Genomic DNA, 26,889 nt, shown 5'->3' with positions numbered 1-26,889 from the left:
ATGATGTCACGCCCAGCATAGAAAGCTAGGAGTTGGCCAGGGGGTGGTGATTGCTGCTTAGGGACTGGCTGGACATCGGTTGACAGGTGGTGAGCGATTGTTTTTCATTGGCATCACTTGTTTTTCTTGGGTTTTATTTCTCTTTTTGTTATTTCCTATTATGATTATTATGATTATTGATGTTATCATTATTATTATTTTTACTACTATTATTAAACTGTTCTTATCTCAACCCACAAGTTTTCTCACTGCTGGGGCGTGCTGGAGTGAGCGAGCAGTTGTGTGGTGCGTAGTTGCCAGCTGGGGTTAAACCATGACAGTTCTCTACAGCAAATTGCAAAACCCTATTTGGCATATAAAAACCCTGTCACTGGCAAAATCCCACATGTGGGGGGGATCAAATGGGATGCATCATGTCCTGATGGGAAAAAGAAGGAACAAAGCAGTTTCTGCATGAGTCTATTGCATGTACACACAAACATGTGGCTCTAGCTTTAGAAGCCCCTATCCACCACCGAACATGTAGAAATATTTTAACACGGTTTCAAGATTAATCTGTCTCTGCAAACCTCCAGATGACACTGGAAGTTTGTTGTTATGTTTTCATATGCTGTGCTTTGCAGGTGGGAAAGGAAGTACGCCAGCAGCTCACAGGAAACTCTGCTTTCACACTGTGTCCCTGGCTTTAAGTGATTTACTTATCTAAATAGAGAAGTTATATTCACATAAAATTATAAACTAAGACGTAAAATTGAACTAGTCTGATTCCCCATTTGGCCATTAAAACATCTTTTCTTTAATTTGATTTATAGTGATTTTATTTATAGCGATTTAGACACTGAAAGACAAAGGCTGCCTTATGCTGGATCAACTGTAATTTGTGCCACAGAAAAGCCATCAGACCAGTGAAGAAGTTCATTTTCTCTTTGGTATTAATTCCCCCCCTCCAAATGGACAAAAAGCTTTTTTTCTTTTTTTTTCCCCCCTCCACGCTTCTCCCTCCTGCATACTCAGGAGCAACAGTGGCTGAGGAAAATGTGTAGAAAATTTGATAGGTAAGGAACCTTTGTAGTTTTTATATTAAACTTTTGTGATTTTTTTCCCCCCACATTTAATGGGAGAACAGAACATGGAAAAAGCTACAAAAATAGATCCCAAAATGTCCTTGACTCTCACAGGGTTAGGACTTCTCATACCAGTGATGACCATGACATTTTAAGGGCCAGACTCACTTTGCAGTGTGGGGGTTTTTTTTTGGTTTTTTTGTGGGGAGCTCCCATGTATCTACATGATAGTTAAGGCTAAGGCGTACCTGCTATTATTCATTTCACCATAAAAAAACCCTTAAAAATCTATTGTTCTTTTTTTTTCCTTTTTTCCCCCATTTGTGACAAATATTAATTATACCTCAAACTACCTTCAACGTAGCCTTCTGGGTTACTACTTACAACTGACATTATGGCATTACTTTACAGAATCCCAGAATGGTAGGGGTTGGAAGGGATGTCCAGAGATCATCTAGTCCAACCTCCCTTTGTGTGTCATTATCAGAGACAACCTCAATTTTGTCTGCATAATCCAAATAAAACTAGGGGGAAAAAGAAAAAAAAAGAAGAGAGAGAGAGAAAACTGGAGCCCAGTTAATTAAGTGAAATATTTTGATTATTAAAGGGTGTCTGCAGGAACAAATCTGCAAAAGAGTACTCTGGAGTTTAAACATTACTCCTTTCTTACTCTCCGTTGTTAGAAGAAGATGACATTCTGGTTCTTTCGAAATACATTGTGTCTGACTTTGTGTCTATAAAGGAAGAAGTAAGTGCTGTACCGCACCAGCATTTGGCATGACAGTCCAAAGCATTTTACATGCAGATTACAAGTTCAAATCCAATCCAGAAGTTTAACAGCGGGCCAATGCTTAGTGCTGCTTCAAAGCTTATGTGAAATTAATTAGTCCCAGCAGAATTTGTAGTAAACAGGATACAATATTACTACCACAAGCAGCAGTTAATTTGGCATTTTCAGGAAATCAAGGGTTCCCTGGACGTGACATTTTAAAGGGCAGCCCTAAAGCATATTGATGAATCAATTTAAGGAAGTTTGATATGCTTTGGTCGTCATGGATGGATGAACTTTTATTGTTTAGACCTTTTGAGAACCTGGGGTTCTTCAAGAACATTAACCTCATATTTACTAAGCAAAAATCAAAATAGGAAAGCTTGTGAAAATGGTATTTTAAATTAAATATACTTGACATAATCCTATTAAAACAAGATTCTTATATGTGTGTCATGAACTGATATGCCAGAAAGTTTTTCTATTCTGGCTTTACAAATAATTATTTTTAATCTCCTAAATCAGTATTAATGTTTTAGAAGTGCACCAATCAGTATCAAACTAATTTACAATTTTTGAGATGAAACTTCATGAATACTTCATAAAACCAGATCTTTATGAGTAATGCAAGATCTGAACTGAAAGACCTCAAGAGGAATAAATTGAGAGTTGAAAATGATTGATTGCAAAACAGGAAAACAATTACCTGAGCTTGTGAAGTTATTTTTATACGGCTGGCTACTTCTGCACTTCGATTATTATTTACTGGTTTTGTTCCTTAGAATTTGAGAAATCTGGGTGCAAGCACTTGCCTTGGCTACGGCTTTCTGAAGTGTCAGGGCACAATGTGTTCTCTGTATATTTAAACTTTTGCCTGAAAAGGACAAGAGCAAGTGTATATATATGTCAGTATACTGTTTCTTGTAGTGGGACTTCAAGCGCTTTTATATATATATATACACACTTATTTTTAAGCTCAATAAATATTAAGGTACGAATCACATCAACACTTGAGACTGCTGTGAAACACACTGCGAGTAAATCAAGAAAGCAACGAAAAGATATTTTTTCCTGTTTTTAATTACTTCACATTAAAAAGCAGAGTGCAGAAAACATCCGGTGTACAAAGCCAATGGTCATGCCGTATCCGCGTGAATTACCATCTCACAAGGCAAGTGCAGCTTAAAAAAGGAAAACTAAGCGGCAAAACCTCATAAAAACAAAACCAAAGGAAAGAGGAGGAAAAAAAAATCGCTTCACAGACGAAAACCTTCAGATGTGGTGACAGAGCAGTTATGTAGGAAGCCAGTTCGCAGCAAAGCAGGCTCTGCAGGAAAAGGAGGCATTTCGCCACGTTTTCTCTCCCTCAGATGCCACTTCGTTCCCGCCACCCTCCTTTTCCCCCCTCGGCTTGGACCTCTCGGGGCTGACCTGCCTGAGAACCCCACAGTGAACAGGGCCCCTAGAACCGCGCTGCTCTGGAGGAGACCAGTGCTCCTTCAGTCACGCTTCCACAGCGGCTCGGGGCGGCGGGGTGGGCGCCCAGGTGTCGGAAACCCGAGCCGCTGTGGAAGCGTGACCCAGGCGTGCTCCCAGCCAAGCGGAGCCCTCCGTCACCGCCCCAGAGAGGCTGAGGAGCTCCAGCCCTCACCCGCCCTCTACTTAAGCCCCCCCCTCAGAGCCACCGGGCACTAGTCCGACACAGGAGAGAAACTGCGGCCAAGCAACGGGCGCTCACTCTTCCTCAGCTCCGCCTCAGCCACCCCCGCGCTCCTCCCGCCAGCGGCGCGGGCGGACGGAGAGGAGGGGGTGCCGGTCGTGGCGGCGGCTCCGCGGATTTCTCCTCGCGAGAGCGGGCGAGGTTTCCGGTGTTGTGACTGCGGGGCCGTAAACATGGCGGTGAGTCTCCGCGCCCGCTCGTTGAGGACGTACCGCGTCCGAGGTAAGGAGCCCCGGGCAGGCCGCGGCGGCAGGCTGTTCCCCCGCCGACTCTCGCTCCACGCCGGTGGCCAGCCGCCCCCTCCGTTCTCTCCCTCCCTTTCTTCTCGGGCTCCTTCCTCCCCGCCAGCCTAACGCGCTTCTCTTCCCCCGTCCCTGTAGGTCGGAACGACAGTGGCGAGGAGAACGTCCCCCTCGATCTCAGCCGAGGTACAGTCTGGGGGCCGGCGGGGCGGGGGTCGCCGCCTGCCCCTCGCTGCGCGGCCGCGGCGGAGGGCGGGGGAAGCCGGCGGCGGCGAGCGGCCTGGTGCTCCGGGACGGCAGCGGGGGCTCGGTGGGGGGGAGGCGAGGAGGGAGCAGGGTGCCGGTGTCGGTGGGCTGCCCGGCGTCCTGTGGCGAGCGGAGCTGCCCGTAGGTGGAAGCCTCAGCCCCGCCGTCTGCGGGGCAGCTCGGGCACCGCCGTGCCGGGGCCACAGGGCTGGCCTCAGGCCAGGGAAGCCCCTGCGCGTCGGCAGAGGCTCCTCGGCCGCTTCTGGGGTTGCTTTCGGAGGAGGTCGTTGCTTGCAGATGGGGCTGTTTACAGCGTCCGTCCCGCAGTGGGGCTGCCCGTGCCGCGCCCGTCGGTCTCGCCGCCGGGGCTCCCTCAGGCCGCCACTCCACCCGGCGGGTCGGGCCGTGCGCCTCTGGGGAGCACCTCGGCAGTGGCGGCTGGTCCTGTCTCCATCCCTGGTCATATATCCTTGCTTGTCCTAGGCCGCCTGGCCGCGGTGCTTGCTTTGAGCTTCTTGCGGTAAGACCAGAAGGCACTCATCTCCACTGGTTAAAATGCTCTAAACATCCTCCACTGCTCTCAGATGTATGGAGGGGGGAGAGTGAGAGGAAGGAAGCAACAATAACATCTGCTACCTACTAACTAATTTTGCCCCAGACAAGTAGGAACTCATTCCCTACCCAAATGCATAGCACCTTGCCTTGCTGAGGGCTAAGGTGAGTGTTAGATTCTCCCAAAGAACCACATAAAATGCAGAAAGGAAACCTGGCCCACTAGAAGCGATGATCTTCCCTGGGGCAGAGGATCTTGGTCTGGGGGAGGGAATAAAGTCGATTCTTGTAGTATAACTGTTCTGCTTCAGGACATCCAGGACTGCTGCTATGTTGAATAGATCCATTTTATGAGGAAGTAGGGAGGGAAATGACAATCAATGAGATAAAAGTGGACTGTGAAATGTAAAGGAAATACAAATATTCACAGCATCAGTACAGTTTTGAGCTTAGTAAGAGGCTGTATCAACAATTCAATGTCTAATTCTTTTTTTTTCCTCCCCTATCCGTTTAGAATTTTGTTATTAAGCAGTTTTACCATGGGCTGAGCGATATCTCTGCATATACATATCATATTTACAAGTTTATTTGAGTTCCTGGGAAAAGTGCTGAGGTTTTTTCTATTTAAAGAAATAGGCTCTTGTGTCTCTTCCCACCTTATCTCCAAATGGACACAATTACTTTAGTGAGACAGTGTCTTTAAAATTAAAACAAGTGAAACTTTCATCAGCAAAATGTGGGACAAAGGCCTTAACAGTTCAAATGCGTGACACAATTATTAGTGTAAGCAGTGGTATCTGTTTATGAAACTTACGGAATCAGGATATTAATGAATGGGTTTAGTAACTTTGTTACGTAGTGTGGCATACTGAAGTTTTTGATATGAAGGAACGATACACGAAATTTAAATTCTGGAGGGGTAATTTTTAGATGTGTTTGAAATTTTTTACTCAGAATTTGATAGGTGACTATCACTATGATATTGGTTTTTGCCGTGAAGTGTTTTCAGCCACTTACCGATTCTGTGAGACCTTTAGTAATAGCACTATAACTACTGCATGTGTATTGTATTAGAAAAGAGGCTCTTGGGTAAGATGAAAAATATCTTTTTTTCATTGTATTAAAAATCATATTTTGCACTGTGACTGTATATAGCCCCTGTTTAAAAATAAATAAATAATTGTTGTAGTGATTGCAGTTGAATAAGACACTGCTTTAAACTTCATTATGAACCCCTTATCAGAAAGGTCGGCGTTTTGGTTTTTTGTCAGAGAAACTACAGCTGACTGATCAGAAATTGTATAGCTATCCACAGTAGGCATTTATTTCATTTTAAAGAGAAAAGTAAAAACTTTTAAAGCCTCAGCAAGACATTAACTCAACTTGATGAGTTACTTGATGATAACTTGATTTTCACACTGAACACAATGAATGTTTGTTTTTCCAGCTGTTATAATAGTTGTATAAGCAATTAGTTTAAATATTTTAAATTGTTACCATAGTTCACTACTAGTAATACACTGTTTTGATTCACTGTGTTGAGCAGATCACAGTTTTCCACAGGGCTCACATTTTCAGCAATTTAGAAGAATATTCTAATGGTTTTTGTTTCCCCAGAGAACTGAACTTTGTGTTGATTAATATGAAGTATCTGATTCGGCCAAAGTAGCGAATCACCATAAACAGTGCCTTAGCCGTATGTTTCTAGTTACCGTGGCCGCCTTATTACAAACATGTGAAATAATGTTGGTATTGCCTTGTTTCAAACAGGTTCTTATTAGTGATGGCTTGATGAACATGACTTAGCATACAAGTCAGTCCTTCACTAGTCCATACCTGTGGACTATATATTAACTACGCTCTTTCCGTGCAAGAGGCCAGTGCTGTTATTAAGTATTTCAGAACTAACGATAGATGCGAGGAGGGTGCTAGCCCTGGGTGCTGCTTTGGGTCCTACTTCTTCCTTGCTTTTTGCACAGTAAGGCTTGGGGAGTGCTTGTAGATCTGCTTGTAGAGCTGATCTACCTTTCTCTGTGTGCTTTTTTTGTTTGCTGTTTTCTGCTGTAGTTTGAGGGTTGTCCATGTTTTTCCAGAACCCACCATGTTGTTCTCTTATATGAGTCTCTTTTACCGTGACTGGTGCAGTAGGGTTTTGCTCTTTGGAGCTTCTTGGTGCTCTGTCTTTTTAAAAATGATATATAATAATGTTTATGAAAGGCATTTTATATGATGTGTTGTGTATGTGAACCCTCTGTTAGCCTGGTTAAAGATGATAATGTAAAGTCTGTGGTTTGCTGTTTCTGGGTGGGTTTTTGTTGTTGTTTGTTTTCTAACTTCTGGGCCACTTAGCCCTGGCTGTACCCAATCTTTTAAGAGGATTTTGATAAATCTTCTTTTGGGGCAATAATTTTCTTAAGAAAAATTAGTTTGCCTGAAAGGATGATCAACTCTGGAAAAATTGTCCCCAAATATAGTTGGGCATAGTGTTGGTATAGTAAGAAAAAACTGTGCAGATACAGGTTGGACTCATTTTTTGTCTACTTAAGATCATATGTTGTGTCTTCTGTTGATTACAAAATTGCAATTAATAATTGGGATTCCGCGTACTTGGGTTTTGGCCTTGTGTTACATTACCTGCTCAGAATAGAGCAGAAAAGGAGGACAGACTTGCCATCAATGCAGCTCCCATTGCAGTGATGTGGAAGGAATTAGCAATGGGAAGAGGCAGATTGGTTTAATTAGGCTACTGAAATCAAGCACATAACTTCTTAAGACCAGAAAGGACAGCTGGAGTTACCAACCAGGTTAGTGCTTTTGGTAGGAATTCTTGCATTGAGTCTTGTAATGATTGTGTATGTAACCACAATACGAGTAGTATATGCTTTTAGCATAATTCATCTTTGTCTCTGACTGTTTTACAGGTATTCCAAGCTGAATTACAGAAGCCTGTATACCTCCAAATCCCTGGGCACTGTAAAAAGCTTGTGTAATCCACACTTTGTTTGCTGCTAAATTCTTTGCTTACCTCCATAACTGAATCTCTGCCTTCTGTTGGGTGACCAATACCTTTTCCTTTGTTGGAGTTTCAGCTGTTGCCATTGGGTTGTGAAGGCCTGAGTAGTTTAGAACTTGCCTAGTTGAGAGCTGTGTCTCACAGTACCTTATCTGTAGTCAGGCTCCTTTAAATGTCTTTCCTTCAGGGGACCCCGTTTTCTTGGATTCCTGTAGCTCTAAGCCTGCAATGGCTATTAGGAACTTTTCAGACTTGTTTACTTGTAGAAGCTTTGGAGAGATAGAAGGGTGCCAACTGCTGATGATCAAGTGCTGTTCATGTTTGTATGTCTTCATTTCCTCCTTTTTGAGGGTAACAGTCTTCACTTTCTGATTGTGTACTCTTTAACTGAAACGCACCTATCCAACATCAGTACTTTCATTTTTTATTCATAAACAAATTCATTATGAGATGCTACTTTGATTTAGTAGCTTTTCTTGTACATCCAATTCTCTCTATTTTGTACATGTTGAGTCTCCTAACTACAACACAAGACAGATATCAATAAAGTAGCTGAGAACTGGCTTTTTTTTTCTCCCTGAGAGTTTCACGAAATTGGCTAGTGTTATCTGAAAAAAAAAATATCCTTTTCCTTTTTTACCTCCATTGTTCATCACTTCTTTCTGTCATGTAGGTAAAAATAAGATACAGAAGTTCCATTTAACTTCATGAGATCTGAACTGTATTACTTTTCTTACTGTGCTTGCATCACTTTAAACCATGTTGTATTTGATTCCATGTGCCCACATGGCAAATCGTAATGCATTGCATGCAGGGCAAACATCTTAAGATGCTATTTGCAGTTTACAGCCCACAAAAATGTCAGGCATTTTTAAGGGTTATTTGTGGGATAGTCAAAGAAGGCTGGATGAATTTTGTTTCCAAATTCAGCTTGAGATTTGATGACCACACCATTTCTAGCTTCCTTCATCAGTATGGAAGAAGCAGGGAGGGACACTGCACACCTGTCTGGTACTGAGAGCTCAAGTAGTGGGGGAGGGAAAAAAAACCCTTTTGGAGTGCTTGCAGCAAGGCAGTAGGGAACTGGTGCAGAGATGGTAGCTGGTGTATACTTTCTTGGCGGCTCAAAGGCACTTCTTCCACGCTAACAGCAGGACTGTTATGAAAAGCTTTTTTAAGTTCTTCTTTGCATACTCTTTCAATACGTGGTCTGGGTTGAAAATACGGAGAAGTGATGCTCTGCCATATGGTAGAAACAGTATTTCAAAAACACCTAAATAAACAAAATGTGTGGGTACCTTTCACCCTTGCTTTGCAGTATGCCATCATTGTGATAGGTAACTATGGCAGGATGCTTGTATTGGAGCAGATCACAGAGCAATGGCTGGTTTTTTGCTTCCTAGTTTGGGAATCTGTAACAGAAGCAGTAATAGGAGCAAGAAGGTAACTAGTAACATTTTTTTTGGTTCTTCTGAGATATAAAGGGGCAACTTGAAAAACAACTGGAAAGAGATCTTACTTGTATTGCTGTCTGAAAAATTTTCTACTGCGTTATTCTTGTATTTGGGGGTTTTTTATATAGGGAGACCAAAAGGGAAGTGATAAGTGATGGTGGCCTGCTGACTTTTTGGGCAACATGTAACCTTTTGGTAGGTTTCAAAAGTAAGAAAGTTAGAGATGCTGAGTATATGCACTCCAAAAATAAGACGTACACTTAGCTTTCCTGTCTGCATTTGTGCTTTAGTTGACCATTATTTTGGAATTGTATAGTGTACTGGCCTGGTTAGATTAATAATACTTGTGTACCTTTGCCTTTGCTTCCTAAGGTATTACTGGTTTTATAATCTTAAGACTTCTCAGAACTACTAAAATGGTATGTGCTTACAATATTTTCACTTTTCGTTTCTTGAAAACAGGGACAACATTTTTAATGAAGGAAAAATCTTAACAAAAGGCAACTTTAAAACCTTATGACTTGCTTAGCTGGCATCAAGGTATCTGTAGGAGCTAGGCACTGTAATGTCTTAAGATCTGCGTTCATATCTGTCTTTAAAGTTTTTGTGTGCCGCATCTCTAAATTTGTTGTCGTGGGTGGGTTTTTCATATTTTTGCTGCTGTGGTTCAGATTGGTCAACAAATGTCAGCATTTTTCTTCTGAAGGGCAGAGAATAAAATGACTGTTCTAATATCTTGTGGTTTCTATTTCTATTTGACAAAAGAGATTGTTCTGTGATTTGGATTGGTATAAATAGCTTCTTAGGTGTTTAAGCAATGCTGTGTTTCCACAATATTATAGTATTCTGCTTCCTTCCCCCTGCGCTTCATTTGAATCTTAAAAACTGAAGTACCAAAATCTCTAGTTTCTCTTCTTGATATGAATGTTTTAGTATTTGTCATAGATGTTCTTAAGATTTTTTTTCTTTCCTTCTCTTCCCTCCATCCCATCCCCCTTTGAGATTAATGCAATACTTAATTTCAGGATTTTTTTGTCAGAGCTATCCAGTGTAGATGGCATGTAAAGAAACACACCCCTCATCATAATTACAGTAAATAAGGAAGCTGTGTCAATGATAGCCTTCCCAGAAAGAAATACATCACTTACTTTCCCAATCTCGTAATCTTCATGCATACTTTACCAGTTACCTAGCAATCTCAGAAGTTTTACCCTAATAACATAGAAGAGATACCCAATATCAGGTAGAATTTTTCTCTTTAAAGTGAGAAGTGAAATAGTCAGTTAATAGTGAAAATACGTTGTTTTCCAACTGTTTATATCCATACAAACCCAACCACTGCAGAAAAGAATGATGTTAAAGACAGTTATAGGATGGCTTGATAATTCATGTTGAAATGATGGCTGACTAGTTTGGGGGATTGTACTGAAAGAATGGATAAGCTTTTTATCTTTCATACTAATTGAGACTCTTGCCTGTGACTTTTTATAATAATAAATGACATCAGTTATCTACCTTAAAACCAGCTAGCTTCTTACAACTAAGACATAAGCATGTGACTTGATGCTTTGATAACTACAGCATAGATAAAAAGGGATTTGCTTTTCATTGGAAGTGTTTTTAACTGCATGCAGGTAGGCAGACACTTATATCATAGTGCAGGTGAATCTGCACACTGAGCAACACTCTTGTGAGGAGTTCTGATACAGAAGGGAAGGTGCTATCATGCTGCCACACAAGTGCTGGCTGTTATTTGACAAACTAAGTGGACTGCTTGTAACTTTCACTGTCACTACAAAATGTATTTTGCTTTAGTTTAAAAATCTGTAGTATTTATATATTCGTGCATACTGCAGAAATTATTTTTTCATTTGCCAAGCATCTGTTTTGGTGATGGAAAATTGGGGTAGAATGCATCAGGAAAAAAGTAGGAGTTAGCAAAACTTCGGATCATTATTAGTAAAGAGTGAATCCTTGTATCTGAAGAGGAGGAACACTGGTTAAAGATGCGTAAGTGAAAAGAGAAAACTGAGTTAAAAAACCAACACAAAACCCAATTAAAAAAAAAAAAAAACCCAGAGAACAAACTCCCCTACTTACAGTTGTATTTTCTGAATTTTGGTGTTAGCACATACCTGAAAGCTCTGTAGGACTCATTCTTCTGTTTCTGTTATTCATCAGAGTGTAGCAAGCTGCATCTCAATGGTGGCCTGAGTAGGTTTGGGTAACTAAATATTATGAGGAAGTCTTTTCTCCCAAATTCTACCTGAACAGCAATTACCTTAGAATCAACACTGTTTGTTAATAAATTACTCTGTGTGATAGAGCCTTTATGAAAGTTTTCCTGAAAGGGGAGATTTTGCTTCTGAAGTTACTAGTTTTGTTCTTGACTACCTAGACCTCTCTAAGCTCATTTTAGTCCAAGTGCTACCTACTGCTACAGTTCTGGCTACATCTGACCATTTATTCAGGTACCTGCTCCTGGAATGTTTCAGAAAGCTACTTTTGAAATTACTTATTTTGTAGATATTAAATATGCTTAATTGTCTGAGATGTAAAATGAAAAGCACAAAGACTCTGAATTTCCTTTCAGTTGGAGGAATGGGTAGTGAACAAAGTTTCATGCTGTTTATCAGTGATACTTTGAGTAACCTTGTGAGTCTAAGACCAAAAGTATTGCAAAATGGTAAAGATGAGCTAGGAGAGTTACCTATAGTTGAAATTACTACTCTCAGTTAGCATTTTAGTTAAAATGAGAAGGACATCTCTGTACTCCATTTGCATAAACTTTATTTGTTGTGAAATGGACTACAGCTGTTAAATTAAGACTGCGGAATGATTAGCAGGAGATACTTGTGCATAGAGGTAAAGTATTTAAAGAAAAACAATATGGCCTTAATTTATGGAAAAATATAATTATAAAAGTAGCAAAGAATAACTTCATTAATATCTTCATGTAACAATGTATGGTGAATAATACAGGGATTTGGGTTTTTTTTTTAGCTGCATAAAAGATTGGTTTTCTTCTTGAAATGTAGACAGACTATAATCATGGAATGGTTTGGGTTGGAAGGGACCTTAAAGACCATCTAGTTCCAACCCCTCTGCCATGGGCAGGGACACCCTCCACTAGACCACGTTGCCCAAAGCCTCATCCAACCTGGTCTTAAACACTTTTAAAATTATTTTATAAAAATAGAGTACCGTCAAGAACAGCTGTTTCCTGAAAATCAGTTTTTAAAAAATGATTAAATATAAGTAATGTTTTTCCTTTGTTACCTTCTGAGCATCAGTGAAGTCAGAATTCGGCTTTAGCAACCTCCTATCTAGAGAATTTAGAATGTGTTCATCTCCTTTATGCAAACCATATGTGATTCTCATGGGTAGACTTACTGTTGGATTTTCTTGTTTGGAGGTTTTTTGTGAAATAAAAAAAAAAGGAAAAAAAATTTGCTGATTCCATAAATGTGTTGTTTCCAGCTCAGTTTTTTAGGTTAGCCTGTTACTTTAATGGGATAGATTTTTCTGTGTTGAAATTGACCAACAAATTAGGTGTCTTCTGTTTAAAGAATTGTACTTAGATCTTGTTGTGAAGCTTAAGTATGTCACTCCTGTCCCTTCTCTGAAAATGACCTTTCCAGGAGAAAGAGCGAAATTCTTGAACAGTCAGAGCTATAGATGGATGAGACCTGTTCTGTCCCTAGTACAAGGGACTGGGGTTCCCAAGCATCATCAGTCTGTACACCGTTCTGAAGTCTTCTGGTTATAGCATTTTAGGTGGGGTAGTTATCACTTCACACATTTGCCACAGTTAAAAGGTTTCCTGCTGCAGTTAGTGCTGTCTGTGAATTACTTGCAGTTTCTAGTTGTGCACCTTTATTAATGTTTGAATTTGAGGGTGTTATTTGCACTTTTCATGTCTTGCCAAATTGCTCTTCATGTCTTCATCGGCAAACCAGGTGATCCTGCGTATGCTGGTGTTGCTAGGCTTTTTCTTACATGACACACAATGTAAAAGCATATTTCTGGGTTCTTGAACTAATCAAATGATGCAGAGAATAATCAGGATATTAATTGGGAAAATATTCTTAGATATGAGCATATTTCTCCCTTTCACAAATTTTCTTCTATTATCAGTGATATTATCAAACTGACAAGCCAGTTAATAATATTCAGAGAAATAAATGATCAGAATTCTTTTGAGTAGTTTTGAAAGGAATTTGCCTGATACACTCAACAAATAGTAGTTGCATGATGTAAAGCAGTTACAGTATATCTTTTGTTAAAGCAACTAAAAATTGTGACTGTCCTGAATTTTATTTCTAGAATTGCTGGCAGAAAATAAGAAAGTGGGTTGGAGGAACTGAAGATAATTTTCTAAACCATTACAATAAACTCATATTCACCATTCAAATTCTTAGTTGATGTTCTGGAAAGCATCACTTTGATTTGTATACCAACATAACCGATGTTGTGAATCCGGGAAAGGCTAATCTTCCAGCTTTTTATTGGCTTTTGAGCATAAGAACAGATGTACTGGGTCACTCCAACCTTGTGTGTTCTGTCTTTGACATTAGCTCATGATTGATGCAGAGGAGAGGAGAACAACAGGGCAAACAAACACATAGTTGCGCTGCCCTGGAGCATTCCCCAGCCTCCAGCATTTTGTGCCTCTGTTTGTGTTCTTTTTGTCGTTTTTTTTTCTTGCCCCTTTTTCTTTTAAACATCTAAACTATTGAAACTTTTAGAGCAAGTTCTTCAAGAGTTTAACTGTGTATTCTGGAATAATTTATGCTTCTATTTTACTGTGAAGTCATAAAGAGAGAAATTTTGTTAGGAGACTATGGTCTCAGCTTGGTTTTAGTCACCGTAGTGTGCAGTACTTACAGTTGTGTATCTGCTGTTGTAGAAAGATGGCATTATGCTTGTCATGGGGTGCAGAAATATGTATGTAATACACAAAGACAGTGTATACCAGGAATGATTGCTAGAATTCTTAGCATTAACATCACGTCCTCCTGAGAGTTGAAGACCTAACTGTAAATTTAAATGGAGGACTAAATCAAACATTTGTTCTCTATGAATAGACTTAAAGAACAGGTTTTTTTAAACCTGCCTTGGTACCTTGTGTAGTCCTAGTATTTTTTATAATTAGTTTTTGAGGAAACTGATGCAGGACAGTAGTTTGTGTACTGCTATCAAGTGTTTAAAGAATAGATTGTTTACCAAAAGCTATATGTGATTAATTTTCAGATCGGCATTGTAGTTATCCCTTGTAATGGTCCTTCAGTTTTTTCTTCCTGTGTTTGAAGTTTAAAGGTGTTTTGTCTATAGCAATCCAAAATAATTTATGTGGCCAATCTTCAGCTTTGTTCTGTGTTTAAGTAGTAATATTGTAGCTTTAGATACTAGAAAAGCTGTTAACATTTTGACTATAAAACCTGTTTTTCAGAAGTTTCAGTAGTAAAGTAACACTGTCCACAAATTTGGTATACAAGATCACACACTGGGAACACAATTCTAAGGGTGAGGATGTAGGGATGGCTTTTCTACACATATAATCTCAGTGCCTTGGTTAGAAAGAATATAGTAAGACAGTAATTTGGGAAGTGGTCCATTTTTTAACTGCTGTCATGGCTTCAAGCTGACTGCACCACCAGAATTTCTTTCCATGTTTATCTATACTTAGAAATATTAAAAAAAAATCTTTAATTTACAGTGTTTTATGCACATCTTCAAAAGATAAATCTATATGGTCACAGTAAGCATTTAAACTTTACTTTCCTGTTTACTTTTGGAAGGACATATATGCAAGTCTAGATGTACAGAGCTAAATAGGAAGGATTAGACTCCTAAGTGTAATCGTGATAAAACAATTTTTGTCTGAGGTTTTAGTGAGTCCTGGATTGTACCTTCGATATGCTGTCTTTTGCACTGCTTTCTAATTAATAGACACTTTTGTAAATGTGAAGGTTAATTTCTACCTGATTGATACAGCAAGAGCAGTTTTCTTTACTGACTGCCATGAAAGAGAGGAGATGTGCTTTTTTCCATATTAGTGAGCCACTTTAACTTATTCATAGCTTTCTTAAGCAGCAAAAGTGAAAATAATCTGAGTTGTTAGCATTTATTTTCTTTCTTTTTTCATGAACATGAGTTACTGGAACTTCTCTGTGGTTGTATTCAACACAAAGTGCTTTATCTGTGGTTCAACTGTGGAAGCCATAGGAATCAAACTAAATAAATCTCTAGGTATATTCTGCAGAAATCACTGATTTTGTTCACCTGTACTTATCAAAGGGATGCTCTCAATTATTAAGATTTGTTATAGGTTGTGGTTTTTAATCTAAAATTTATGAGAATTATTTGGCATAACTTACACATCACACTATACCAGTGCAAAGTATTTTGGACCTAACTGATTCAAGTGTGATAACAGATGTCCTTGATGATCACTGTTAAAATTCTGTCTGGCTTTGTATTCAGTACATTTTTCAACATAATAGTAACTACCTAAACTTGATACTACAATTATTTCTATCTTTTTACCTTATAAATTGAGACATACCTTCAGTCTAAAAGTAGTAATGTGTTTTTGAAAATCATAGGCTGCATGTACACTGTTCATGCTCTAATGTTTTTGAATCTGGCAAAATGGAGTTGATTTGTTTATTATAAATAATTCAGGAGTGATCCCTGTATCATGCAGTTTGCCTTTTTAATGTAGCTTTCTCTTCTTACATTGTTCTCAGAACCTGGTTGTTTTTCTTCTGTGAAGTTTCCACATTTTGAATTAGATCTAAATTAAGAATACTTCATATTATGAGAGATTACATAATTGTCCTTTTTTTTTCTTCAGCAAGCTGATAATGGCAGGATATGTCTTCTCATTGGTGTTTCATTTCATTATTGAAGGTGTTGATAAAAAGTGTTTTAGCAGACTGATTACCTGTTACCTAGGCTTACATATACGCCTTAAGTGATTTCTAATATTTCATTGCTTTTAATAATGATAACTCATGACTAGCTCAGTGGAAATTGAGAACAGTGCATTAATGTTTCTAGTTGGTGTGTGTTTCACTCCAATTTCTTTGTTTTGGCAGCACGTAGTTTAACAAGTCACTAAGAGCAGCTTTGCAACGTACAGTTCCATAGCACTTAGACTTTAAAAATCTCTAATTAATATAGAGGTGTATAGTAAGTTCACCAGGATCATCATATTCTGATTCTTTCTTTCAGTTACAAGGAAGGTCTCTTGTGTTCTTAATCAATGATGTAATGCTTAAATGTAGTCAAGTACAACTTCCTTCAAGAGGAGTCTTTAGGCATATTTAGTTTCTTCTTTCATTTTTTGGCACTATGATTCTAGTAGGTGTGATAGCAGCTGCTAGTGCAGTCTCACTTGAGAGTTTACTTACTGGATGTACATTTCTTACTGTGTACAGCTACTGTCCTAGCATCTACCAAGTGATGCATGTGAAATATACATGCCCCAGTTTAACTCATTATGCCTGACTTCAGAGTTACTGAATTACCTGTGTGCTAAAGCTTGCCATTCTTCTTGTTTGCTTTTTATTCACATGTGCATAACAGAGTAGTGAACTGGCATGCTGCTGCTAGTGTACTGAATGTGGTCAAACAATGCTGCTAAATCTGTCAGGGGAAAGGAGTCGTCACTTGTGCTAATATAGCTGCTGCTGGTCCTGTTTCATCCCTGCATTAGATGGAGTGCTAGCTGTTTTGTGTAGCTGGAGCTCTGTGATGTTCTTTCTGTGTGGAGAATGGGAACTGTCAGAATGCATCATGATTCTCACTGGGGAAAAACAATGTCACAGTCCTGAAGGGGTGAAAAAATGAGTCAAGCCCTAAAAGGTCATGAGTGTTTAAAAACAACACAACACAACTTAAAAGATTTGTAATATACATGCATCAATGAATTATTTTAAGGCATAGAGAATCACAGAATTCTTGAGGCCAGGGTCTTAAAACCACCAATTTCACTCTATGCTGAAGATTATCATTATAGGTACTGGGTGTTATTCAGTGCAAACAATTGTGGCTCAGAAATTGTTTGGTGTAACAGTAATACACAGAACAAAGATACCTTCTACTTCAAACTGCTTGCTATCCAAAAAAAGAACACAGATACACAGAAAATGAGACTGTAACGATCAGCAAGCTAAGCTGTTGTTGCAGAACACAAGTGTGCTGGCATTTAAATTTTTGTATATATCAACAAGTTTTTAACAGAGATTTGAGGCAAAGTGGCTTTGTGTACATTAATCGAGACAATTTGCCAAGTGTAAAAGTGCAGGTGAAAAAGAAAAGATAGTGTGAATTCTTTCTCATGAGTCTCATCTGGAAAGGGTGTATCCTGCTTCCACCATTCTGTGAATGGCTCAGTGGCACAGCCACTTCAGTGTGGATTTTTATAAGACTTTAGTACTTAGTTTTCTTCTGGGTTACCGAGTCCAACTAACATAGCCAAAAGAATGAAAAGTATTCTGCTGAGTTAGTTAGCAGAATTAGTTTAATGTGAAGTCAGTGGGTGCCGGAGTAATGTAAAGGATAGGGTGTATCATATAGTGGGACAGGGTAGAGGGAAGGAAAATAAGGGGAGAGGTTGTGCGTCTTTTTTGGCAGAAGAAAGCTGTAAGGTCAGCTCAGTCATTTTGCACAACTCCGCCCTCAGAAGCACCATGGGAAAGAATGTGAAGATATTTCGTTGTTGCTATGGGCCAGCTCAAGATGAGTCAGCATCTCAGTAATAAATGAGGTAAGTCGGGAAAGAATAGACTTCTGAGGAGTCCTTAAAATTACAAAATGTAGCTTCTTTGTGTTTTTTTCAGATAGAAAAGCAAGAACTTCTGAAGAGCTAAAGAGTAAGGGTTAGTCAGAGCTAAGAAATCTCTGCAGTAGTGGTCTGAACTGGCCTTGAAAAAAACCAAACACATAAAAGTCCTTGTCAACACCAACATGAGCTGTTAAGCTTGACAATGAAATGCTAAGGCCATGGTATTTCTTCTTTTGTGAGATCAGTCTCTGATTTTCTGCCGTATTTTTTTCTGTTTCTCCATTAATCCATGTTCTTCAATGCTGTTGCATGAGATTTTGTGACAGGAAGATATGCAATGCTGGATCTGATCTTTGATCATGCCATAATAGAAGGCTATCAGATTGGTCAGGCATGATTTCCCCTTGGTGAATCCATGTTGACCACTCCTGATAACCTTCTTTTCCTCCACATGCTTAGAGATGACCCCCAGAATGAGCTGTTCCATCACCTTTCCAGGGATGGAGGTGAGGCTGACTGGCCTGTAGTTTCCTGGGTCCTCATTCCTGCTCTTTTTGAAGACTGGAGTGACATTGGCTTTCTTCCAGTCCTCAGGCAATTCCCCTGATCTCTATGACCTTTCAAAGATGATGGAGAGTGGCCTAGCAATAACATCTGCAGCTCCTTGAGCACTTGTGGGTGCATCCCATTAGGGCCCATGGATTTGTGTATGTCGAGTTTGCCTAGATGTTATCTAACTCAATCCTCCTCGACCAAGGGAAAGTCTTCCTTTCTCCAGACTTTCTCTTACCTCCAGGGTCTGGGTTTCCTGAGGGCTGGCCTTAGCAGTAAAGAGTGAAGCAAAGAAAGCATTCAGGAGCTCCACCTTCTCTGTATCCTGCATCACCAGGGCACTCACCTCATTCAGCAGTGGGCCCACATTTTCCCTAGTCTTCCTTTTGCTGCTGGTGTACTTGAAAAAGTCCTTATTGTTGTCCTTGACATCCCTTGCCAGGTTTCATTCCAAGTGGGCCTTAGCCTTCCTCATTGCGTTCCTGCCAGGTGGCCAGTCTCTTTTTCCACATTTGGTAAACTTCCGTCTTCCCTTTGAGTTTTTCCAGGAGCTCCTTGCTCATCAGTGCAAGTCTCCTGCCTTCATTGCTTGATTTCTTACTCATAGGGATGCAACGATCTTGAGCTTGAAGTGGTGCTTGAATATTAAACAGCTCTTTTGGACCCCCCCTACCTTCTAGAGCCCTAACCCATGGGATTCTCCCAAGCAGGTATTTGAAGAGGCCAAAGTTAGCTCTTCTGAAGTCCAGGGTTGTAATCCTACTTACTGCCTAGCTCCTTCCACGCAGGATCCTGAATTCCACTGTCTCATGGTCACTGCAGCCAAGGCTACACCCAACCTTCACATCCCCAACCAGTCCTTTGTTAGTACAAGGCCCAGCAGCACCCTTCTCCTTGCAGGCTCCTCCACCACCTGTGTCAAAAAGTTGTCATCAGTGCTCTGCAGGAACCTCCTGGACTGTGCATGCCTAGCTGTGTTGCCTTTACAGCAAATATCGGGGTGATTGAAGTCCCCCATGAGAACCAGGGCCTGTGATTGTGAGGCTACTTCCAGCTGTCTGTAGAAGGCCTCATCGTCTTTCTCTTCCTGATCAGGTGGCCTGTAGTAAACACCCATATTAGCCTGCCCCTTAATCCTTACCTGTAAGCTCTCAACTCTTTCTTCATCTATTCCTATGCAGAGCTCGATACATTCCAGTTCTCTCACATAAAGAGCAGCTCCACCACCTCACCTTGCTGGCCCTGTCTTTCCTATAAAGTACAGAACCATCCATGACAGCAGTCCAGTCATGCGAGCTATCCCACCATGTCTCTGGAATTGTAATGAGATCATGGCCCTGCAACCACACACAGATCTCTAATTCTTCCTGTTTATTCCCCATGCTGCATGCATTGTTGTACAGGCATTTCAGAGAGGTAATCGAGCATGGAGATTTCCCTGGAGGGGTGCAAGAGGGTCCATCATAGCTACACACAGCCTTGAGGTGGTTGGCCTCTTGGTTCTCATCTTGGGAGGCAGCTAAGGAACATTTGTCAATGTTTGGGTTAGCCTGGCTTATTCCCCAGTTGGATGCGATGATATGAGCATTGCTACTTTGGAATCTGTCCCCCAAGTCCTTCAGTTTAACTTCAGTTATGTTATTTTGTTTTATATTCTTTTACATCTGCCACATGCGAAGTTCTGTTAGGTGTGCCTACCTTCCTTATTGGCTTTATTTTTAATAAAAATGAGTCATGCTTGAGTAACTAAGTAAATTTTCTACTTCTTTCTAATATGTGCTGCATTTCCAGAAGAGGAAAAACAGGATAGCCAGTCTTTCCTTGAGGTTAATATGTCACAATTCTTTTGTTAACTTTTTTGGAAGATATTTTTTGCAACAAAGTTCTTCTGAAGCTTAAAACAAGGCTTGAACTGACAAGGCTTTTGTAATCTTAGTTCTTTCTAAGGTAGTATGCTATTAGAAGGTATTTATTTCTTTACTATCGTGTTTTTTCTGTAGCAGTAGTGTTGTTAATATAATTGAAGTGTGCGCCAGATAACTTGCTGTATTCATATTATCAGTTTGATAGCTGAAATGTCTGTCATGTTCTCAATTTTCTCACTGTGTTGTAGATCTTACACTGGAGTCCCCACTTTGCTTCAAATTACTTGTCTGCTGGAGAACCTTCTGGAAAATACCTGGCTGTTCTGTTAAGTGCTACAAAGATGGTTTTCCTCAAACTTTTCTGTCTCTCTGGAAGTGAGAGTTTTTCTTAGCAGGAAGAGTACAATGTGAGGCAAAGTTGCTGTAATTGCTGTTTTTCATACATGCATAGCATAAAATGGGTTTAGTGCACATTTTAGTTAGGCAGCCTTATTATGAAGGTCTGCCATTGCTTCAGAATTGTTAACATGGTGGTAGTGTCATTACATCCTGGTTTCTTCACACACAAATTGTCTACCTTTCTGCACAGCAGACCTCGCTCACCTCTGAGTTACTGCTCACAGTATAGCTGAATAGAAATATTCATTGCCAGCGAGGTACAAGAGGTTTCCTGGGCTAGTCTCATGATCTTTCCTGTCCACATTGTGAGCTTAGTTTCGGTAGAGATTTACCTTGAGAATGTAGCCATCTGCACTTCCAAAATTAAAATTTAACTTCCCAAAATGACTGGAAATATGCTTGTATGGTTACTGCTTGTTCTCCAGAGAATTGAAGTAGAACATTCTGGAGAGCTCTAAGGCTGCTCACCTAGGATATTTTCTTGTGGTGTGATGGGATATGTAACAGGCCCAAATGTAGGGTGAGCCGGGGAAACTCCCACCCATTACCCAAGGCAGGCCAAAGCATAGAAATCAGCCAAACTGTATTTTCAGAGAAACCAAATTATGAGGAAGTTATTTTCCTCTCCTTTTATGTTCCCTTGAAATTAGAGGCTATGATGCTAACTATTTGTAGTACCATAACTATCCCAACCTACTTGTCCTCAGTGTTTCTCTTGTTTCTATGGCTTGGCTATTGCAAACCTCTCAAACTGAGTTAAGCCCTGGAAAAGTAAACTGTACAGAGGAATACTAAACTTGGGGTGGATCTAGTAAGATTTTCATGGTATCTACTTTCTGTGATCATATCAAAGACTATTTTTTTTCCTGGGTTGGGGGGGGTGTTCAAAGGAATGCATGCATTCCAATTTAAATTCAGGGTTATTGGATGTTTGGTTTCACTATGCATACTGTTCTGCAATACAAGGTAGCTCTGTCTGTACTTGTGCTAATGTCTCCAACAGTTGACTTTGCTTATTGCTGTGACTTAGATTTGTGGAAAAGGATATTTCACATCAAGCTGGTGATGACTGAGATTTAGGAGCCTGTCTCCTCTTCCAAAATCTCACTGATCCTTTGTCTGAAAAAAAATCACAATTACGTGGTGTGGCAGTAGCATGTCTGTACATGTGCTAAAGTTTCATTATAAGTAGTGTAGTCAATACAATTGACTCACCTTGCCCTTGAGTAGGCATCTTGCAGCTAGTCAGGTTGTTTTTGATGTCATTGGCTAATAGATGAGATCTTCATTGACTACAGTGGGTTTACAGGTTTACACACCTTAATTCAGGTGCCTATCTGTAGGTGTCTTAATCTTTAAATACTGTCTTGTATTCCTTATGGTAGTGCAAGTACAGGGTCTTGTCTTTCCAAGTATGTTCTGGATGTATCCTGATGAGATTGCTGGCAATGTCTGTTTTTTCAAATTTGATGGTTTTTTTTTAAAAGCAGGTGATAAAAAAACTCAGCTTGGTTTGTAGAGGGGTGGTGAAGAATGTGCTTGCTTTAAATCTCTGACACTATTGATTTCCTTTGTATAACAAAATATATACAAATATCCTTTCAGGATGAACAGGGAAGTAAAAGACTATGTAGACACCACAAATTCAGCTGTAGCTGTTCTTAGTGCAGTAGGTAGTGAAGGTAGTGGGGGGCACCACACACAAAACCATTCATTTTGCTGCTTCCCAGATGGTCTGCCATTTGGACTCTTCAGGCTTTTTCTAAAGACCTTGTTTTATGTAGTTTTATGCAGTTTTTTCTTTTTAGGTAACGCAATACTTTCTAACAGTTCACATCTCTAGGATAGCCTTAGTATTTATTTCTGAATAAATCTACTATCTATAGTGCTGTTTGATAGTATTGTTGTAGTGCTCGTTGCACAGTGTCTAATCCAAGACTGCACAAGAATCCTGCTGTCAAGCATCTCCCTTGGAAAACTGTCTTGCTGCAATACCACTACGTACAGAGCTTGCTGCAGTCTCTGTTACAGTAGTTCTGCATGCAGCTCTCTGTGCCCAGCCCCACTCCGTGCTGCTTGTCCCACTCTACCTCAACTCCCAGGATGTCCTCCCAAAGCCAGGACAATATTGTCTCTTCTTACCATGTTTGGTAGTCCTTTTCCATTTCCCAGCAGAATGCAGTGTCATCAGTCAGTGTCTGAATCCTGGTTTGTGATGTTTGGGGTTGTTTTTTGTTGGGATAGTGGACCCTAAGGAAGGAAGATGACATTCTTAGTCCCCCTGTTTACCTTGTAGTTCACTTCCCAGTCCTCTAGTAAGTTTAGGGTGATTGTGGACAGAGATTAATATGGAGAGCAGAAAAGAGTCCTGTCTTCCCAAAGTCCCTCCAACTGTTCTTCTGGAGGGAAAAAGAAGTTGTGGTATGGCAGTAATGTTATCTTTTTACTTCTGCCTTTTAAGTTTACTACTTGTCCTTAAATTACAAGAGAATTAAGGATAAAGCTGTTCAGTTACGAGATGGTAGGATTGGAGTTTCAGACACTAAATGGATTTCTTTATCAATTGTAAATCTAAGATATTGATTAAAATCTCCTTCAAAATAAGAGTCCTCCATGGGCTTTAGCATTTATTCCAGAGGCCTCAGGTACGCCTGGTTTTGGTTCTAAGCATGAAGCAAGTTGATGCTTCTCGAGGCAAAAATAATCTGCATCTTTAATTTTAGGAAGCTGCATGCTGAATGCATATTTAGATCTTTTATTTTATTTTTTCCCTCAACTGTATCTGCTAATAACCTGTTTTCTTTTGCAGAACCGTGTGATAATATGAGAGAGATTCTCCAAAATGTGGCCAAATTACAAGGCGTTTCAAATATGAGAAAACTTGGTCACTTGAATAATTTTACTAAGGTAAGACCTCTAATGGTGTCATAGAACAACTGATCATACAGGCAAAATATTTTGTATGTATGCTATGAGACATTGGCTGGGAGATTCATGAAACAGCTCCATATCATGGAACAGTACTTCAAGTCTACATACCGTGGAAGAGGAAGGGAGCAAATAAGGACAAGCAAATATCTGAATGCAGGGTTATGCTGAAGTTTGTCTATGTGTCCTACTGGCTGAATTTTTGTAGTATTTTAGTGCTTAGAAGCCTGAAATATCTCCCAGTTAATGGTTTTAAGTTGCACAAACAGAGCTAAAGATTGGTTCCTGCTCCACAGACTTGAATCAAAAATGCCAGACTTTCTGGATTTAAACTGACAAAGTATGGTGAGGGGGAGGACTGTATCAATGATCATGATATGCAGTGGTTTGGACCTGGACAGGCTTGAGATGGGCCCATGCGAACCGCATGAACTTCAACAAGTCCAAGTGCAAGGTCCTGCACGTGTGTCAGCACAATCCCAAGCACAACTGCAGGCTGAGCAGAGAATGGATTGAGAGCAGCCCTGAGGAGAAGGACTTGGGGGTGTTGGTTGATGAGAAGCTCAACATGAGCCAGCAATGTTTGCTTGCAGCCCAGAAAGCCAACGGGATCCTGGGCTGCATCAAAACCAGCATGGCCAGCAGATCGAGGGAGGTGATTCTGCCCCTCTACTCTGCTCTGGTGAGACCCCACCTGGAGTACTGCGTCCAGCTCTGGGGGCCCCAGTGCAAGACAGACTTGACAAGTACAAGACAAGCTGTTGGAGTGAGTCCAGAGGAAGGCAATGAAGATGAGAGGGCTGGAGCACCTCTCCTATGAGGACAGGCTGAGAGAGTTGGGGTTGTTCAGCCTGGAGAACAGAAGACTCTGGGGAGACCTAATTGAAGCCTTTCAGCACCTAAAGGGGGCCTAAAGGAAAGCTGGAGAGGGACTGTTTATCAGGGAGTGCAGTGACAGGACAAGGGGTAAAGGGTTTGAACTAAAAGAGGGTCGATTTAGATTAGATATTAGGAAGAAATTCTTTACTGTTAGAGTGGTGAGGCACTGGCACAGGTTGCCCAGAGAAACTGTGGATACCCCATCCCTGGAAGTGTTTAAGACCAGGTTGGATGGGGCTTTGGGCAACCTGGTCTAGTGGAGGGTGTCCCTGCCCACGGCAGGGGGGTTGGAACTAGATGATCTTTGAGGTCCCTTCCAACCCAAACCATTTTGTGATAATAGAATAGCAACCATCAACTTTCACTGCAGTTTTCATAGTGAAGATAGAATCATAGAATAGCTTGGGCTTAAGATTTAAAGGGGCAATTCCTAGAAATGGTCTGCATTACTGCTTTTTGAGGAGCTTTTTCCTACATGCTTCCAGATCACATGAGTGCAACAGGTACTTGCCTGAAAGTATGACAGATACGTTGTAAGCTGTCATTGTGAGCTGACGGGGGCAAGAATTAAAAACTTAGTGCAGGATGAGAGTGTAGGCTGAAGAAAAAGCCATGAAAGGCCTTCAGAAGAGAGGAAGTACCATTTTTTTGGGTAGATGGGAATCTGTGGAGAGGCACAGAGAGAACTGATGGAAGGTGGACAGGGAGTTAGGAAAAGGGCGTTTGTAGCGTACTGAATGGTTGTGGTTGGATCAGCGTTCCATTTGTCAAGGCAAGGGAAAAGTGCATTGAAGTCAGTGATCTAGGAGACATTGAAGCTTCAGTGTGAGTGTTACCTGAATGGATGGACTGATACTCAGAAAGAGTTGGTAAGTTGTACACTTTTCTGATAAGAGTGCAACAGATAGGGCAACACGCCTGAAGATGCAACCCAAGTTTCTGTGACAGGGGGTCCAGCAATCAGCAGTAGCCAAAACCCAAGGTAGTAGTGGAGAATTTTGTCAGTAAAGTAAGGTTTAAATTGTTGTTGTTGTAGATGAGCTGGTAACAAATCATTGAGTAAGATAACCTGGAGCCTACTTCACAGTTTTGAGACAATCTCAAGTGAAAGAAACCTGCTCAAGGGCAGGTTTGGGGGACCAATTGATATGAGAAGGACAAATATGCATGATAATTTTCCAAGTAGGCATGCTTCTTGGCTGTTAAAAGCACTCCTTATAAGACTGCACAACACTTCAGAGGTAGTGTATGAGATTCAGATAGCAGGAGGGTGAGTACTGAGAACAAAAATCACAAAAGCACATAAATTTATCTTCTAGTGTATTAATAACAAGTCTGTAAATGCTGTTTTCCCAGTTGGTTCAGAGCACATGTAGGTACATAGCATTCACTGAGGAACTGAACTTACACTGAAATCTCTTCTTTTGGTCATTGCTTTACTGTGTGTGTCAGTCTGTCAGGCATCCACCATTAACAAAATGCCGCTGTTCTTACTGAGATTCCAAACTGTGTTGCAAGAAAGCCCTTTATTCTACTAGAAAAGGCCGATGGTTAGTTGTGCTTCCTTTTTGTGCTAATCTGGAAACTTTTAAGTGTGAGTGCTTCCAGATTCTCTAGCTGCCTTAAAGAGCTGGATTAGGCTTGCAGATGCATGATTGCTAGTGAAAAGTCGGTATTTGAAACTATGGATCTTAAAACAGTGTTGATTTTACTACTGAAAATCAGATGTTAAGCACCTCCAAATGTGCTAAATTAATAAATATGTGTACTGTAATTAAAGGATGAACCAAAAATTCTTTTTAAGAGATGGTTTTGAAAAATTGAATAATTCCATAGTTGAATATTGAAGACTTTGTTCCTTATACTTAACCTGGTGTTAAAAATGGAAAATACTTACAAAAAGACAAGGAAGGTTTCCATAAATTGGACTGAAGACTGGCAAGAAATGACGAATATGTGAAAAGCAACTTGCAGAAATTACATACAACTTTTGAAGACAGAGACTGTAGTTCATATCCTAGTTTTGATCCTGAATCAGTGTCACCCTGTATAAGGGAATCATCCTACTCTAATATTTAGCACTTGTTCTTACTCATCTCCCTTGAATATCTGCTTTATAAATGTATGACTTAAACATTTGGTTTTAAAAACTCTTCCTATTTTTATTTGAACTGTAAATGCAGTTATGAAAATAGAATAAAAGTTGCAAATTGTATTGTATTGTCTGCCTTGTGGTATGAACAATTCTGTGTGTTTCATTCCAGTGGTTAAGAGTAAAAGCCTGGAGCTTCAGGGAGATGATTTTATTTCCTTTTTGCACTCTGGTCTTCTACCATGAATTGATAAAGTCTCAGTTCCCCCTTTGTGAGATAGTGTGGGGAAGATAGATGTGCTAAGAGCTGAGGATGTTTG

General features: G+C 40.3%; 1 protein-coding gene across 1 annotated transcript in view; it reads left to right on the top strand.

The window, feature by feature from the left end:
- Window positions 1–3,352: 3,352 nt before the first annotated feature.
- RICTOR (RPTOR independent companion of MTOR complex 2) overlaps window positions 3,353–26,889 on the top strand; it is a 91,143-nt gene continuing 67,606 nt past the window's right edge. The window contains exons 1-3 of the mRNA XM_054808888.1: window positions 3,353–3,775; window positions 3,934–3,981; window positions 23,480–23,577. Of these exons, the coding sequence (XP_054664863.1) occupies window positions 3,727–3,775; window positions 3,934–3,981; window positions 23,480–23,577 (195 nt within the window). The 5' untranslated portion in view covers window positions 3,353–3,726. The remainder of the gene's footprint in view (window positions 3,776–3,933; window positions 3,982–23,479; window positions 23,578–26,889) is intronic.

This window comes from Grus americana, chromosome Z, assembly GCF_028858705.1.
Source record: "Grus americana isolate bGruAme1 chromosome Z, bGruAme1.mat, whole genome shotgun sequence".
NCBI lineage: Eukaryota > Metazoa > Chordata > Aves > Gruiformes > Gruidae > Grus > Grus americana.
This window is presented reverse-complemented; position numbering and strand designations above follow the sequence as displayed.